Raw genomic sequence first — 18,837 nt, 5'->3', positions numbered from 1 at the left:
AGACTAATACATTTATTCCAGCGATGCTCCAGTGCCATTATTCTGTCCCAGTAGTGGTTCTCAATAAGATCTGCAAAATACCCCTCTACAGCTGCAATCCCCTCTTGATTAAAAGAAAAATGCTGACCAGTGAGGAAGAATTTTAGTTTTGGGAAGAGATAGAAGTCAGAGGAAGCCAAATCTGGGGAACAGGGTGGATGTTTCAATAATTCATAGTGCAGATCCCTTAATTTTCCCATTGCCAAAACACCTTTGTGGGCAGGTGCATTGTCCTGATGAAAGATGATTTTTTCTTCTGCAAATCAGGTCTTTTCTCACGAATTTTTTCATCTAGTCTGGTTAAAAGATCGGAATAATATTCCACAGTTATTGTTTTACCCTTTTCAAGATAATTAATAAACAAAATGCCTTTAGCATCCCAAAACACTGATGCCATGAACTTTCCTGCTGATGGAAATGACTTTGTCTTCTTTGGCACTGACCAACCGGCTTCTGTCCACTGTTTTGACTGCTGTTTGGATTCTGGTGTGTAATGGCAAATCCAAGTCTCATCCATAGTAATAAATCGACACACAAAATCAGTTTTATTATTGTTCAAATGTTCCAAGCACTGTTCAGAGATTTTCATGCGAGTACGTTTCTGATCTGCTGTGAACAAATGCGGCACCCATCTTGCACAAAGCTTTTTCATTTGCAATTCTTCATGCAAAATATATCCTCACGTTCTTTTGAAATGCCTATAGTTTCAGCAATTGTATGCACTTGATCAATGATTTCTGGTGTTGTTACACTTCTTGGACGTCCTTCACATGGATCATCTTCAAGGCTGGTACTGCCACGTTTAAACTCGGCAGTCCATTTCTTAATTGTTGAGAACAAAGAAGAGTGCCCATAAACTCTTATGAACTTTGAATGAATTTCTTTTGCTGTTAAACCTTCTTTTACAAAGAATTTTATAAGCGCATGATACTCAATTTTATCCATTTCAAGGGATACAGACAAGGCTTTTGCTTCAGACAGCTGTATAAAACAAACCGCTGGATAGAATGACTTTCAATTTCACATGGATGCTTATGACAGATGTACCAACTTAGAAAAAAAAAATCTCTTGCCGATAGTGTTGCCATCTATGGCAGAGAACTTTTCAGACCACACTCATATTTTATACCTCTAAAAAATTGGCCATAGAACATATTGATGTGTTTTCTGAATGATTTGCTTGTGCATAGTATGAAAGACACAAGTTTCTGGAGGAAAAACTGTACTACCTCCATTTGAGAGACTGGCTGACTTACATTCAATTGAAAAAGCATATATGCTAAACTTAATCTCATCATGAGAATCTAACTCTGGGCTGTTCAAAGTGTGAACTGAATTCCTAGCACTGATTCCTCTAATATTAATTCTGTAGAAAACTGCTTCAGATAAGAAACTCGTATGACCTGTCTGTAATTCATGTAAGAGATGATGTAGATCAGCATGTCCCAGATTTTTCCTATAATGGAACACTTTACAAATCCTGAAATTCTCATGGAACACCTTGGTTATTTTGTAATGTATTAATAATTAATTATGGCATAATCATAAAGAGTATTAGTACACTTATGTATATGGTGTGAAATGTTGACAAATGTTAAATTACATTTAAATCAGTTATCAATCACTGGACAAATAAAATCTTGTAGCATATTGTAGTTTCCTCAGGCCAACATCATTAAATTAATTTGTGCTGACTTTCATTGACATATCCCATTCTGATCACCAAAAATTTATAATATAAGTACTTGCACGTGAATGCAGACTTTTTCTCCTGTGTACTGGTAGTTTTACCCTCCTTTTGTACATCCTGGAGATGGATGAATCACTAGCGTAACAAACACCTTCAATAAGAGATTTCTTAACACCAAAATAAAACAAAGTCCCTTGTCTCTTATTCATATTAAAATTTAAATCTGTAGGCCTATTACTTTTAAAAATCACAGCTACGGTTTCGAAACAAGCACTTTCACTCTACAATACGAACTTGTGAAGAAAGTATTCAGTGTTACTAGATTTGAGAACTGGATACAGACTACCTTGATCTTCAATTTCAGTGGAAAAATTTTCTTTATACTTCCTTGCTGACTGGTTGCTAACATTTGCAACACAGATGTTATTTCGTTCAGTTTTGAGAACAGAGGATATGCCGCCCATTGTTGTAATCGGCGTGCAGGCAATTTTTATGACCGTTCATAAATATGGTATTCCCTTTCCCGAATTACTTCCATGTTTAAAAATACGCAGTTTGGTCACTGACATCACGGAACACTTATTCACTTTGCGGGGAACGCAATTTGGGAAACCCTGATGTAGATGATGGTATCTTAGGAAATGAGCTGACAAAACTGCAGTGCATGTAGCCTCATTTCCCCTGATCCCAATGCTGGGATTCAACATAGGTGAATGCCATCATCTACATCATCCCCTACATGATTTAATAGCATGCAATACCAGGGACATACAACTAGAATAAATGTTTTTTTTTTTTTTAATGATGCATCAACACCATGTCAAAAAGTAAAAATCACTATAACCATATGTGTGTGTAAATAAGGTAAAATTTGTATATCTGAATGTATAAAAATTGGAACTATATGAACTATATAGGATAATTCCTGATGATGATAGCAGGGGAATTATGTCCACATAAGGTAGACATGTAACAGGTTGCATGTTTCTGTTAGGAGAGGCAATAGTGGCTGTGATGTGGAGGTTGATGGGAAGATATATTTAGTTGGATGTTGCTATAGGCCAGGGAATGTGAAGGATCCATATGTAGAGGCTTAAGTGCTGTGAGGACATCATGTTGGAGCCTTAATGGATTTTTTACAATACTCAGGATTAAAACAGAATTTAATACTTCCTATATTTCATCTCAGTCACTGAGACACCTTCAGGGATTACAAAAAAACTAATGTAACATTAGTTTTTTTGGTGATGACAAAATGCATAAACAACTTGGGTTAGTGAACAAACGGGTGATTTTAATTATGGTGGTACAGACTGGAATGAAGAGATAGCATTTGAGAATAAGGAAAATTAATTTTTTGAGAGACAACTATCTCAGACAGCATGTAATGAAGGGCATGCAAGGATTGCAAGTTTTAGATCTGATCATTTCATCAGAAGATGTAATTGTGAGTGGGATTTTGCACTTTCCTCCAGCTGGTGAGAGCGATCATGAAGTGATCATCTGGATTGTGGCTAGCCATATGCAGACTTCTGTTAGGAGAGGATATGTGGAAGTACAAGGCTGGTGATTATGACAACTTAGGAGACAACTTGGAGCTATAACATGATACAAGAAGTTGGGCAGTAAGGAAATACGTGCTGCTTGGCAACAAAGAAATACATAACAGCATCAATGTGTGAATGTATTCAGAAGGTCAAAAGGCTGAATGATGGGCTTAAGCATGAAATCTGGAAGAAGGCACTTTGGAAAGCAGTACAAGATGAATAATGGTAATAATTATGTGCATGAAATGTATAAAGAACAAGCTAGGAGAGTGACTCAGTAAGGACCACAAAAGAGCAGAAATTGGCAAATCAGGCAAACTAAAACCAGACAGCTTTTTTTTTTTTTTTTTTTTTAAGGTATGTAGCAAGTAGAAGGAAGAATGATTATAGTAAGATGATATTAATGGATGAAAATGGTAGCATGGTAACTGCTGCAGAAGACATTGTTGAGGTATTCAGTGATCAATTTATAAGGGTGTTTCATCCTGATCAGGGTAGAATCATGAGAAACTTAAGCATAAAGGAAACTAGCAAGGATGGCTTAATTGTGGGCGAGAAGCAGAAATCTGAGGAAATAAATAAGCTTCACATTAATAAGGCGATAGGATTTTATGACATATCACCATGCATCTTAAGGGAATATTCCAGAAATTGGCAGTAGCATGTTTAATAAGTCTTACAACAGAACATGTTCCAAGGGAGTGGAAAGAAGGTAAAATTCTTCCACTGCATATAGGTGTAATGTAGACTGCCTACTCATGGTGCACCCTGGATACTGCTAAATAGTCTACAGCAACAGATGGCCCCGTACTTTCCTAGCAGGACTCACAGACACAGGCTTTCAGATAACTGACATACACCTACCGAGGACCTGAGAATCAAGAATATGGGCTCACTCTTAAAAATATGCCAATTAAATATAGAAGGCATAAGCAGGGCTAAATGCGAAGTTCTTACTAAGATCTTGAATTACATTTTCTTACAACTACATCAAACAGATGTAGTTGTAATAAAACTCACAGTAAAGATGATGTAGACCTACTAACGAGAGGGAAAATACATGGATATAATGTGATCAATAGTATAAACCATCCCAAATATGATGTGGGCAACATATATAAAAAACAACATTCCAAATTATAAGATCTGTGAACTAAGCATTAGAGAGAACATATATATAGAGAGAACATACATTATAACATCTGGTTATAATATCATGTACAAACCTTCCTTAATTAAATGGCCTGATCAAGTACTGTCCCAGCAACAACATCCAAGCATAATCATGGTTCTGATCTTTGATGCCAAAGATAAAACTGAGTTTTTTCTCCTCTAGATGGGAAAGAGGATATAACCCTGATTTGTGTTTTTGTACTGCAGATGATAATGGCTACCACATCCCCATCTATCAGATAATTTTCCAAATAGCCAACATTGACTTATAATCTATAAAGTAGGCCTAAATATTCCAATCATAAGAACAGTATTGAAATCTAGGTGGAACTTTCTCAAAGCTGACTGGAAATCTTTTAAGAAACAGGTTTGACACTGTTATAAGATTTATAAAGCCCAATGTAAACAACTACACTAGATTTGTCAGCATTATTATTGGTGCTGCCAAACAAACTATTCCAAGAGGTTTTAGGAGAGATTATATTCCAGGCTGGAATAGTGACAGTGAAAGACTGTATAAAGAATTCTCTACTAATAATAACCCCACTGAGCTGCTGAAGTCGCTCGACAATGCTAGGAAAGACAAGTGGATTAAGACAATGAACAATTTTAATTTTACTCATTCCAGCCGAAAAGCTTGGTCCCTGATTAGGAAGCTTGACCATAATACAAGGACTTCTGGTAAACTGCTCTCCATAGATCCAAAACATATTGCAAAGCATATAGTTTCAATGACTAAATATCCACAAGATAGAGTAGCTACGAGAGAGGTGACACAAAAACTAAAAAATCTTAAAACAGATCTTCCACCACCATCATCACTATCTCAGGCTTTCACTTCCCAGGAACTTACCCAGGCAGTTAACTCGCTGAGGATCGGGAAGGCAGCTGGACTCGATAACATCTACCCTGAATTCATAAAGAACTGTGGACCAGAAACTATTAAATGGCTTACTGCTATGTATAATAATATCCTGGACTCTGGAATGCTTCATCAATTTTTAAAAGATCTAAAATCATTGCCATCTTAAAACCTGGCAAAGACCCTACAATTGCTTCCAACTACCATCCTATTGCCTTGTTAAGCATCTGCCTGAAACTTCTGGAAAGAATGATATACAACAGAATTTCTCTAAGCATACATAATAGAGTCTGTGCGGTTAGCCTAGTGGCTTTGTGCTTCGCAACCATATGACTGGGGAAGGAGTGTCCTAGGTTCGATTCCCGTCGGAGACGTGAGGAGCTGAAGGATCTTCCTCAGCCATAGCCAAGTTAGCCGGTCTTGGGTGCAGGCAGTAGGGTTTTTTCCGCCAGTTTATCTGGTATTTTTCATCCCGCAAGCAGGCAAACCGGCCTGTGAACACACAGGGATACAGACAAGAATACCTTGAGGCATAGGAGTGACCATTCTATCCTCGTATTTTGGTTATGAAATCCAAGCATGCTTGGAAGGTTGTGGGCCTTAAAGGCTGTTAAAGCCATTGGGATAGATAGATAGATACATCATAGAACCCCTCAGGAACAGGCTGGCTTCAAACCTGACAGAAGTTGTTGTGATCAAGTACTGGTCTTGACAATGGTTTTGAAAAATAATTGAAAACAACAGCGGTATTCGTGGACCTCCCTGCTGACTATGACAAAGTGTGGAGAGAGGTCTTATTTAAAAATTGTTAGAAACTATCCCATCACCAAAATTAGCCAACCTAAATCAAATACTAGCAGACAGATGGATACAAGTATCAATGAATCCAAAAGTAAATTCTTTAAGATTAAAAATGGCCTAACTCAGGGGGTCAGTTCTCACCCCATTGTTTTTTTAACTTATATATTAGTGATATCCCAGTGACAGCATCACGGAGATTCATGTATGCTGACGATATTGGCAGTGCAACTTAACATTCTACATTCCAAAAAGCTGAGAACATCTTAATTGAAGATCTGGCTGTACTACTTGATAAATACTTTAGACGATGCGATTACAACCTAACCTGAACAAAACTGAAGTCGCATCCTTTCGTTTAAGTAATATCCAGGCCAACTATATCCCAAAAGTTTACTTCAGAAATAACCTGGTGAAATATAATAATCATCCAAAATACTTAGGAATTACCCTAGACAGAAGTTTGACATTTAAATATCATCTAGAAAATGAAAAAACTCGTAATAATATAATGCATAAACTTGCTAGTACTTCTTAGGGTGCTGATGCCAACACACTCTGTACTACCGCACTGTCTTTGGTCATTCTACAGCAGAGCACTGTGCTCCTGTGTGGCTGAATAGCGCACATGCTTCTTTAGTCGATGTCCAGCTGAATCAAACCATGAGGATAATCTCTGGTGCTCTAAGATCTGCTACTGACTCCCAATTCTCAGTAATATAGCCCTTCCCTCACTTCACAGGACCCAAGCCTTAAGCAAATTACGGACAAAAATAATTGGAAACAGTTCCTTGCCTATCCACCAAGACATTTCCTTCCATACCTCACAAAGATTGAAATCCAGGCGCCCTGTCTCTAGAGGAATGCAATACAAATGAACAACCAGAACTTCGACCTATGTGGGTCATGGGGAGAATATTGGCTTCAACATACCTCCGATCTTCAAATTCCCATTTCAAATCCAACATCTCGTTTGGAGGGCTTCGATCTCCCTAGACATGTATGGACCACTTTAAAGCAGAACAGGACATGGGAGATGTAAGCATCTCTTACATAAATGGAACTGGTCCGATACTCCAAACTATGAATGCAGAAGTGGGATCCAGAATATCAATCACATTGTATTTGAGTTCCCTATCTACTGATTCGCAAGCACTAAAGAGGACTTTTTTAAACTGAACCCAGAATCCCTGGAGTGGATCTTGGATTTAAGGATTAAGCTCTGATTCCTGACTCTTAATTTTTAATATTTAATCATTTCAACCTATATGATTTTTATGTTGTTTTATGTAATATGTATGTAATATCCATAAACCTGTACATCATACACTAAATAAATAATAATAACTGCATATAGGTGGTGATAAGGCTGTGGCTACAAATTATAGGTCATTATATCTGGAGTTGGTGAGAAGTAGGATACAGAAATGGGTTGATAGTGGCAATTTTCTCTGTGGTTATCAGCATGGGTTTTTTAGGGGGGAGATCATGTTTTACTAACTTACTTATGTACTATAACAAGGTGACAAATACCTCGGACAGTGGAGTACTTGGATTTTGCAAAAGCTTTTGATAGACTGTCGCATGACAAGCTGTTAAATGGAAACAGATGGGATTGGATAACAGACTTCTAAGGTCAGTGACTGGCTGTCAGATAAGTTGTATATGGGGGTGGTGCAGTATCCCAAAAGAAGAAGGTCATTAGTGGTGTGCTGTAGGGGTCAGTTTTCAGACCATTGTTGTTCAATGTGTATCTTAATGATATGAGGTGAGTTTAACTGCTGATATGCAGCTGTTTGCCGATGATGCAAAATTGGGGAAGACAGAGTCAAGCAGATGTTATGGCCTTACAGGAGGACTTGAATAGCTTGCATGAATAGGCAGGTAAGTGGAACTGTCAGTTCAATGTTGCAAAGTGTACAGTAATCCCTCGATTAATGTGCCCCCAATTAGTGCGCCTCTAAAACTCGATTAGTGCTCCTATATACATCTTAAAAATAAATGTTACAGATTTTAAAGATTTTCTATCTATACAGTTTTATGGCTAACTATTTTAAAAAATCACTCACCAGAATGAAATAATTTAGTTACCGATTTAAAACATTTTACAAAGTTATTTTTAATGGCATACTACACTACTTCCATGTATACTATGTATGCTATGTTCCAAATTTTTACTGCCAAAATTTATGTCGTCTGCTATAGTACACGCACAGATTCGAGACCATTCGACACTTCTGCGCATGTCACAAAAAAGGAGAATCTATTCCGATAATAGGGTAATCAATCCGTCTTCTGGGATGAGTTGTTTATTATTACACATCGGAAAATTAACTTGTCTTTTATGATCATTGTAGTTTTTAAAGTGGTAACTGTTTTGCTTATATAACAGTGGGGAAATTTTATCTATAAAGCATGTGATTTCGCATGTTGGTGACCAATTCGTACGTCCTTCATTTCTTTCTCCCCTTCAATGATAATGTCCAAGAGTTAATTAAATCTCATGCTGAGAAGTTGAGTGATTCCGACCTGCTAAATTTAGATGCACAGCGGGAGGATCCTGAAGAATATGAAGAAAATTTAACCACTGATAGTCCGCCAAAAGAGATTTCACAGAAACAATTTGAAAATATTTATCGTACAATCGAAGTTTTTAAGCAGCAATGCTTATAGGCTGCTGACCCTGGTGAAGAGAGAACCAGTAAAATATGAAAAAAAACAAAATGCCTGCCAAACTACGTTAGCTCAGTTCTTTGTTAAGTACAATAATAAATTTATATTCTGAATATGTTTCATTGTCTTTCAGCTGCATGGTTTTCCTTTAACTAGACCCTGAGACATACTCTAATTCTTTTATAAAAAAAATTAAGGGTCAAAAAAGAAATCTGAGGAACGAATTACATTTTCCCATAGGTTATTATATTCAATTAGTGTGTTTTTGATTAATTTCGCCTGTTTTAAAGAATGCATTAGGTGCACTAATCGAGGATCGCTATATACACTTGAAGGGGAAACTTTAGAGGAGATTAGAGATCTGGGAGTTGACAAGGAGCTGAAATCCAGGACCAACATTGCATAAGTTGTGAAAATGTCACATCTGATAATGGCATGTGGAGGACATGCAGAAATAAATATGATGTTATTGTAAAAAGCCTTAATCAAGCCTCACATGGATTATTGTGCACAGATTTGGTCATCAGATTTTCATGGTGATGAGGATAGGTTCAGAGAAGATTCACAAAAGTAGTCAAGTGGTCTTTGGAATATAGAGTACAAGGACAGATTGAGAGAATGTAAATTGCAAGGCCTCATGAATAGGAAGAGCAGAGGGGATATGATGGAGACGTATACTACTCAGGGGTTGTTATCAGGTTGGAAGAGATTTTCTGAAAAATCTCTTCCAACCTGATAACAACCCCTGAGTAGCATACATGTCTCATCAGAGGAGTAGTTCTTTGCATTGGGAGTGACTGGTGAGTGGAATGCACTGCCTGAGTGTGTTGTGAATGTAGAGACATGGAATCAGTTTAAAGCACGGTTGGATGAGTTTTGTATGCGATAGCATGTACCCCCCCCCCCCATGATGTCTCTGACTCCATGGAGGTCAGATGTTAATAATAATGATGGCAGTCTGTGTGTGTGTTGCATAAGTTTTTCCAACATGGACTTAACATACTTTTCCAAGTGAGATGATCTTGTAGAGATTTTCTAGCCACAATAAAGACAGTCGTCAACATCAAAATGAAAGGTACTTCATGTGTGCTTCGTCATAAGACTAAGAATAAGTAGTGTTCAGAATGCTCCAGTTGCAGTTCTCACTGCATGATGATGGATAGGATCCAGCCACCACTGAAGCACTCTCTTGGGCAGAAGCATAGACTTAGGACCCATAACCAAGTGTTGATCGGAAAAGTGCTTGGCACAGATGGAGAAAAGAACGTCAGTCTGCATCCCAGGAGTTAGAAGACTGAAGACATAAGAAAGTCAATTACATTATGTAAAAATAGTTCAGTTATTCAAATGTGCAACAGCATAAAAGTGAATGTTTTGGAATGGTTTTTCATTTCATGTCTGGAGTGAGAAGACATTTCATGATAGAAAATTCTTGGATATTGCTGCAAGACATCATTCAAGCAGTGAATTCAGATGGTAAGCCATAGTAAGACTAGGGGCAGGAAAAAGAAGTAGCCAGATAGTTGCATGTGAGTCACAGTCTGTGAATCATGGTTCACAAACTGTGGAAAACCAATTCCAACAGACACAAACAGCATCCCTGGGATATGCAAGAAGTCTAAAGGCTATAACTGCAGTGGGTAATCAATATCTCTGATTATCTGCTTGCCAAAACAGGAGTGCCACTGCAAATCAGCTAAAATCTGACTCATGTTGGACAGGAACAATAATGTCTGTTTCCACTGGTGTGTAGAATGCTTCAGAAAACTATGTATATAAGGAGACTGGAAATCTGCATACCCCTATTCCCTGCATCACAGGAGAGAGCATTTGAAATGTGCTAGGCTTGACATCAACTGTCCCCAAGAATAATAGGAATTGATATTGTTCACGGACATCTAGATTTGCTCTACAAAGCTATATACTAGGCATGCTCTAATCTAGAGAGAATCCAGGAACATGTTATCATCCCTCTAATATCTGTGAAAGAGGAATTTATGGTAGAAGCAGTGTGATGGTTTGGGGAGACATCTCGTTTATTTATTTATTCTGCAAGACAAAAATGCTCATTCTCATCAAGTGAAGCTCATGGACCAATATCTTCAAGGATATTTTCAGGTATCTCTGATGGATTTTGCTTTTTCATTTTTGCTGTCCACTTGATGTACAAATGGTTTCTGTGCTAGGGCCCTGAAAAACTTAAGATGAAAGACTCATTCTTAGAAGGAAGGAGAATTCAGCATCAGAGCAACAAATGAATACCCACTATCTATTATTACTATTACGGGCAACTCCAGGGAGTCATTAGACTCATCGAGGGAGGCCCCAAATCATATTCATCACAACCATTTGACATTCATACAGTATCTATCATACCTCGCCTTAAACTCATTCACTGTCACAGCATCCACCACAGACTCAGGGAGCGCATTCCACTCATTCACTACTCTAAAAGTAAAGAACCCAGCTCTAACACCTTTACTAACCACACTTTTGCCCAGTTTCCATGGATGTCCCCTAGTCCTACCACAACCAGCCCTGTTCTCAAAAATATCTTCTGAATTAATTTTATAGAAACCCTTCAGTAATTTGAATGTCTCAATCATATCTCCCCTCCTCCGCCTATCAGCCAATTTTTGCAACCCACAAATCCTCAACCTGTTCTCATACGGTTCATTCCACAGACCTGCTATCATCTTGGTCACTTGCCTCTGGATCCTCTCCACCTCCTCCCCATCAAGAAGAAACCTAGGTGACCAAATCTGAGCACAGTAGTCTATATGGGGTCTTATCAAGGCTCGAAGAGGAACAATAACCTGCTTGTCAACGTACTCTTCAGCAACCAAGTGATTTGATGAGCTGTTTTGGTCACTTTTGCAATGTGTCCCCTAAATTTCAATTCCTTATCTACCAACACTCCTAAATCTCGTGCCTCATCAATTTCCTGGAGCAGGGTTCCACCAATGCAGTAAATTGCCGCCAATCTTTTCACCCCAAAATGCATAACCTTACATTTTGCCACATTAAACTGACATCCATTCTCCTTAGCCCAGACCTCCAATCTATCCAAATCATCCTGCAAAATTTTGACGTCATCTGCATTCACTATTGCCCTACCCAACTTCGCATCATCCACAAACAAATGAACTGTTCCTCTCAGATCATTTCCTATATCATTTATGAACAAATTAAACAGCAGTGGTCCAAGAACAGATCCTTGTGGCACACCACTAGTCACAGGCCGTCTTGTGGACTCTACTCCCGAGTAAACCACTCTCTGATATCTCTCCTTCAACCACCCTCCTATCCATCTCACCAACCCTATGTCCATTCCCATATGCTGCAATTTACTGATTAGAATTCCATGTGGAATCCTGTCAAAGGCCTTGGCAAGGTCCAGTAGAATCACCGTAAACCCATTACCCTTATCCAGTTCAGCCGTCACTGTGTTATAATACGTGAGCAAGTTACTGAGGCATGACCTACCCTTCACAAAACCATGCTGTCCCCGATACAGTATCCCATTTTCTTCTATCCAATCTTGTATTTTCCTTTTGACTATTTTCTCTAAGACCTTGACAATGATTCCTGATATGCTAATCGGTCGGTAATTTACAACAGCAGTCTTGGAACCACCTTTATGCAGTGGAACTATTTTCCCCTCTTTCCACCCGCTCGGGACTAACCCAGACCCGAGACTCAAATTAAACAAAATGGTCAAGGGTACTGACAATTCTTTAGCTGCTTCTCGTACAACACGAGCTGGTATACCATCCAATCCCACAGATGTATTGACATTGAGGTTATGCAATAGACTACTCACCTCCACTTCATTAACCACAATTCCCGTATAATCTACTGGTTTATTCGTTTCTGCAATGTCACCACCTGGATGATATACTTTTGCAAAGTGCTCACTCAGTAACTCAACTATCTCAACTGATTCAGTTACCTCCCTACCATCGGCATTCTTTAAAATCAATCTGCCATGTACATTTTTCCTTTTACTTGCTACATATCTAAAAAACTGTTTAGGATTCTCTTTAGCCTGCATGGCCAATGTTCTTTCGTAATCCTTTTTTGCTTTTCTTACCACACTCGTCACCCTTCTGGCCTGCGCTTTATACCGTTCATGTGCCTGCCGGTCACCCTTCTCCTTAAATTCCCTCCATAGTTTTCTTTTTTTGCAACTCAAGCTTAATGGTGTTATTCATCCATTTAACCCCTACTTGATTTATTATTCGGACTCTAGGTATACAGTCAGCCATTGCTTCATGCAAGCACTTCTTAACTACCTCCCATGCACTATCAACTTCTAGTCCTTGCAGTTGTACATGCCATGGCACTGAACCAATCAAACTCCTAAGTTTGTCATACTTTCCAGCCCGATAATTCCACATGTACCCTGTCTTAATTGAAAATTCTACACCTTTAGCCACCTCCCAAGTTAAGACCCTATGATCACTCTCACCGATTGGTGGCAATGTGGTCATATTTGTTACAGCCAAATCCTCAGATGTAATTACTAGGTCAAGCTCTCTGACCCCTAGTATTTTCCATTACATGCTGTCGCAGATAGTTATCCCTTAATAACCGCATAAAATCCAGTTCCTTCCTCCCATGTGTCCTCTCCTCACTCCAATCAATGCGACCATAGTTGAAATCTCCCATAATAATCACCCTCCTTCCACCCATTTCTTCTATTTGCTTGTGCATACTGTCACCACCATCTTTTCCATCACCTGGTCTATAGCAGCACCCAATTGTATATTTAGTTCTGCTAGCCACAATCTCACACAAATGGCCTCAAATGTGCTCTTTTCTCTATCCTGCAATTCAACTTCTATTCTCCTTGGCTGGAGCTCATCAGCTATCATCAACAATACTCCTCCCCCCATTTTATTCTCTCTGTCATTCCTGAACACACTATACCCATCACATTCGATCCCACTAGTTATATCATCTACAGTCGCCATGTTTCACTAATACCTATAACCTGTGGTCTGGAATTGCCAACCATGGCCAAAAACTCTTCCTTCTTGTTCCTAATACTCCTAGTATTAGTGTACATGAATTTAAGACCCCCATTAGCCCCAACCCTACCTTGATGCCTTATATTAACTATCCCACTCAGATTTGTTGTCCTTATTTGCTCTGGCATATTATATTCATTCTTACATTCAACTGCCTCCATAAGGACTGTATCTCTACTCCCCCCCCCCCTAACAAATCTAGTTTCCCTGAATTTGCACATCCACTACATTCAACAACACTTTCTCAAGTCTTCTTACACCGTAACCATTCAAATGCAAGCCATCCATCTTATATAGATCCTTTCGCCCATCAAACTCACTCCACACATCCACAAATTCCACACCACTCGTCATACATAACCCACGCATAAAGTCATTTGCAATTATAGCCCTCCTTTTAAACATTTCACTGTCATACCGTGGCAAAAGACTAATCATTCTAACTCTCTCACTCTTTTCTTTTGTTACCTCAAACAATTCATTCAGGTCTTCTATCATTTCCATTTTATCTCCTTTCAAATCATTCGTACCTGCCACAACAATCATTTCTTTCACCCTTTCCTTTTGCTCTCTAATAGATGCAGTTACGTCCTTTATGGTCGCACCAGGTTGGTACGATTTTGTCAAATCCTCTACTAACACACCTCGTACTAACGAGTCTCCATACAGCACTCTATCCTTCATTTTGTTCATGTTCACATTCATATGTCTATTTTTCCTGTCATACCTTTTATTATTGGTTGGTTCATTCAGTCTACTTTTGTTCATGCACTCTAGCTGCTGTTTTGCTCTTTCTATCGCACTATTCAACAACGCGATTAAATTCCCTGATGAAACACCAAGGCTAACCCAGTTGCCCTACTCTTACAAGCCTTGGACCATCAGTGAAACAGGACTTATGGTCAACAGTGTGGCAGTAAGTCTTCTTACTGGCACTCTGTTGACCCTTGCAGGCAAGTCCACTTGCTGGATGATCCTACCAGGATCTCTGCTTCCAGATGTCCACAGGTTTCACTACATAACAAACATAGTAGCAGGGCATTGGATCTCAGTGATGGTAGTCTGGAAAATAGAACAGTTAAAAAAAAAAGAAACAGAAGAAGCAGAGAGAATACAGGAAGAAAAGAATGGACAAAGATAAAAAATGAAAAGGGTCAGTATCAACACTAAGAGGTTATTCTCTTCTTACACAAACAAGTACTCCATATACAGAAAGTAGAGTAGAAGAAAAAGTGCAAAAAGAATACATTTTGCCCAAATACAAAGATCTGAAGATTAAAATCCAATGAATAAGAAACAAAAGTGCAACAACAGTTCCAACTGTTGTAGGAGCAATATTACACCTAGAAAAGCTGAACTTCCCAGTAATACCACATCAACTCCAGAAAATGGCACTGTTAGGAACATTTCACATTTTATGGTGATAAGTAGATTCCTAGGTCTTTAGATAAGGCCCAAATTGAATATATTTGCTAGTCAGAGACATGATTATTTTATTACATTTTTTGTACTCTTTGTTAACTCTGTTAATTAAATATAGAAATAATAATAATAATATAATTTGCATAAATATAGTCTTACCGTTTCATTTGAAGCCAGTGATGAAAATTATAGACTTTACTTTTTGTCTTCCGTGCTACATAATAACAGTGTGAAGAGCAGTTTTAAAACTAGATGCTTACTTCAAGAGATCATTAGATTTATCCATATTAATATTATACATGAATAAATTAACTTCATTCATTTACTTCTTTATAGTTAAATTAATTATGAGGTATCCTGTTAAAGACAAGTAACAGATTTGCAATGTCTAGTAATAGCTATTGCCAGGCCTCAACGAATACGCTCATCTACTTGCCTGTGACAAGCAGATTCTGCAAGCTACTGTAGCTGAAGACAAAATAGAATAATGTGTTTTTTTAACTTTCTAAACAAAAATAGGTGTAATAGAAAGAGAATTCTAGTAACAAAAATGAATTAATATAACAAATTATATTTTCTAAAAAAATCAATGCTGTTTTTACTGTTCTTCCTATTCTTATTTATTGACTTCTTCTTGGAATGGTTCTCACACAATGGAAATGTTCTCCAACACTAATCACTTTATGGACTCATACTTATTGGGGAAAAAAAAGGGGGGCGGCATCTTGAGTGGGTACATTTTTTATTTTTTTATTTATTTTGTGGCAAGTAGGAATTTGCATACTTTGTTGAGCCTTGGTTACTGCCATTATCCAACTCAATATTTTATACAGTGAACTCTCAACTTAACAAACACCACTACTGTTATAATGCATTCTTGACCAAAGCCAGATAAGTATAATGCTGTGCTACAAGAAATTCACTACGGCAAAACTATCCACTATGACAAATTATTTCTATGGTTGATATGAGTTTGCTACAGTGACAGTCAACTGTATTTAAGTTATTTAGCTATTTACATAATGGTTCTACTAACTTGCCTTCTCATCACTTCATTTGGGACCTTGTCTTATTTAACCTCATTTAAATAAGATTTATTTAAATGAGGTTAAAAGTACTACTACAAGTTCCCTTAATACATGCATTGTTAAATTACTAAAACCTACAATACATCAATCTCTATTCTTTCATCTGTTCTCTTTGCAACAAAATATCATATTCCAGTATGGATAATGTTCCCTGATAAAATGACTATTCAGTAATTCAACTACTGTAAATCGACTGCAGTCGCATTCCAGTCATTTACATTCATCAAAGTTATTCTTCAATATAATGAAAAAACTCTGTGTAACTAACTTCCTTTCATATCTGAATGCACCTTTCTCACTACATCTAGTACTCTTTTAGCCCACTTTGTATTGCTTATGCTTTGTCCATCATTTCTCCCTCCCTTCCTCTGTCTATTTGCAAATTCCTGCATAATATTTCTTTTTATACAGATTTTGATTAATTACATATACTTGCTTAACTCTCTAACCCATTTTTATCTTCCTAACTCTGGAAATAAACTGATTAACACTGTTTCCATCAACTTACTGGAAAGACCTAGGTTTGATTCCTGTTATAAGAGGGTGGTCTGAAAAGTTCTCAGCCTAACAATGAAAAACGTATTTATAATTTCAAAATTATTTTTATTTTTCAACATAATCTCCCTTAAGACTAATACATTCCAGCAATGCTCCAGTGCCATTATCCCATCCCTGTAGTGGTTCTCAGTGAGATGCGCAAAATACTCCTCTACAGCTGCAATCACCTCTTGATTCGAAGCAAAACGCTGACCAGCGAGGAAGAGTTTTAGTTTTGGGAAGAGATAGAAGTCAAAGGGAGCCAAATCTGAGGAATAGGGTGGATGTTCCAACAATCATAGTGCAGATTCCTTAATTTTCCCATTGTCAAAACACTTGATTTTTTTTTCTTCTGCAAACCAGGTCTTTCTCACAAATTTTTTCGTCTAGTCTGGTTAAAAGATCGGAATAATATTCCCCGGTCACTCTTTTACATTTTTGAGATAATTAATAAACAAAGTGCCTTTAGTATCCCAAAACACCGATGCCATGCTCTTCTGTCCACTGTTTTGACTGCTGTTTGGATTCTGGTGTGTAATGGTAAATCCAAGTCTCATCCACAGTAATAAATTGACACACAAAATCAGTTTTATTTTTGTTAAAATGCTCCAGTCACTGTTCAGAGATTTTCATGCGAGTGCGTTTTTGATCTGCTGTGAGCAAGCGATGCACCCATCGTGTGCAAAGCTTTTTCATATGCAATTCTTCATGCATGCAAAATATATCCTACACATTCTTTTGAAATCCCTATAGTCTCAGCAATTTCTTGCACTCTGACTTGCTGGTCATCCAATACCATATCGTGCACTTGATCAATGATTTCTGGTGTTGTTACACTTTTTGGACATCCTTCAATTGGATTATTTTTAAGGCTAGTACGGCCATGTTTAAACTCAGCAGCCCATTTCTTAATTGTTGAAAATGAAGGAGAAGAGTGCCCATAAACTTTTATGAACTTTGAATGAATTTCTTTTGGTGTTAAACCTTCTTTTACAAAGAATTTTATAACTGCACAATATTCAATTTTATCCATTTCAAGGGATACAGACAACACTTTTGCTTCAGACAGCTGTATAAAACAAACTACTTGAAAGAATGACTTGCAATTTCACACAGATGCTTATGAAAGATGTATCAACTTAGAAAAAAAAATCTCTTGCAGACAGTGTTGCCATCTAGGGCTGAGGCCGAGAATTTTTCAGACCACCCTCGAGTAATAAGAAAAGGCAAGAGTAATAAGAATGCTAAGATACTACTTAGCTTATGTGCTAATATTATAAATATAAAATTCCCCTATATATTTAAAAACTAAATTAACAGGCATGCACCTAATTTATTATGTATGCTACTCTTCTCAATCAATCCAAAGATTCATTGAGAAAATGCTATTTAGTCACTCATACTTAAATACCTATCATATCTCTTCATATCTATATCATATCATCAAAGACACTCATCTAACAATAACCCATTCCATACATCTTGCCATGAAAAGAATCTTAACCTGACATACTTTCTGGTGACAACCTGAGCCATTTTTCAAGGATGATTCTGAGTTCTGCTTGCACTAGCCATAAGCTGCAAAAGTTCACTTGTATCTATCTCCTCTCATCCGTCTATTTCTGAAACTTTGGAAACAATTTTCTCTCTCAATCTGTTTTAACATGTGTAAGTCCATAGGTCAGTTATCATCTCAGTTGTCTGTAAAGGTAACTTTACCTTAAAGTAATCTTTCCACTGTCTTCCTCATCACTTCAGAATCCAGCAAATATATCAGCACAAAGTTGTCCAGATATGGCCTTGTAAAGGGGTGAGAATAGCTTCCTTTTCTTAGTGTGTTCTCTTCAACAGTGTAGTTATCCAATGCAATGACTATACCACCTTAGAAATGTGGTTCCTAGACATTAAATCACTCTTGATCATACCTCCTAAGTTTCTAGCTTCATTGACCACTTATAGCAAATTCCCACTGAAA

At 37.6% G+C, this 18,837-nt stretch overlaps 1 protein-coding gene across 1 annotated transcript in view; it reads right to left on the bottom strand.

The window, feature by feature from the left end:
• LOC150097879 (uncharacterized) overlaps positions 1-18,837 on the bottom strand; it is a 365,709-nt gene that overhangs the window by 9,950 nt on the left and 336,922 nt on the right. Inside the window, exon 19 of the mRNA XM_090406619.1 lies at positions 15,397-15,451. Within this exon, the coding sequence (XP_090262745.1) occupies positions 15,397-15,451 (55 nt within the window). The remainder of the gene's footprint in view (positions 1-15,396; positions 15,452-18,837) is intronic.

The sequence above is a fragment of the Typopeltis vanoorti genome, chromosome 16 (assembly GCF_054136105.1).
Source record: "Typopeltis vanoorti isolate ZY-2024b chromosome 16, IOZ_Tvanoo_1.0, whole genome shotgun sequence".
Classification (NCBI taxonomy): domain Eukaryota; kingdom Metazoa; phylum Arthropoda; class Arachnida; order Uropygi; family Thelyphonidae; genus Typopeltis; species Typopeltis vanoorti.
Note: the sequence above shows the minus strand (reverse complement) of the source record. Positions and strands in the feature narration are given on the sequence as shown.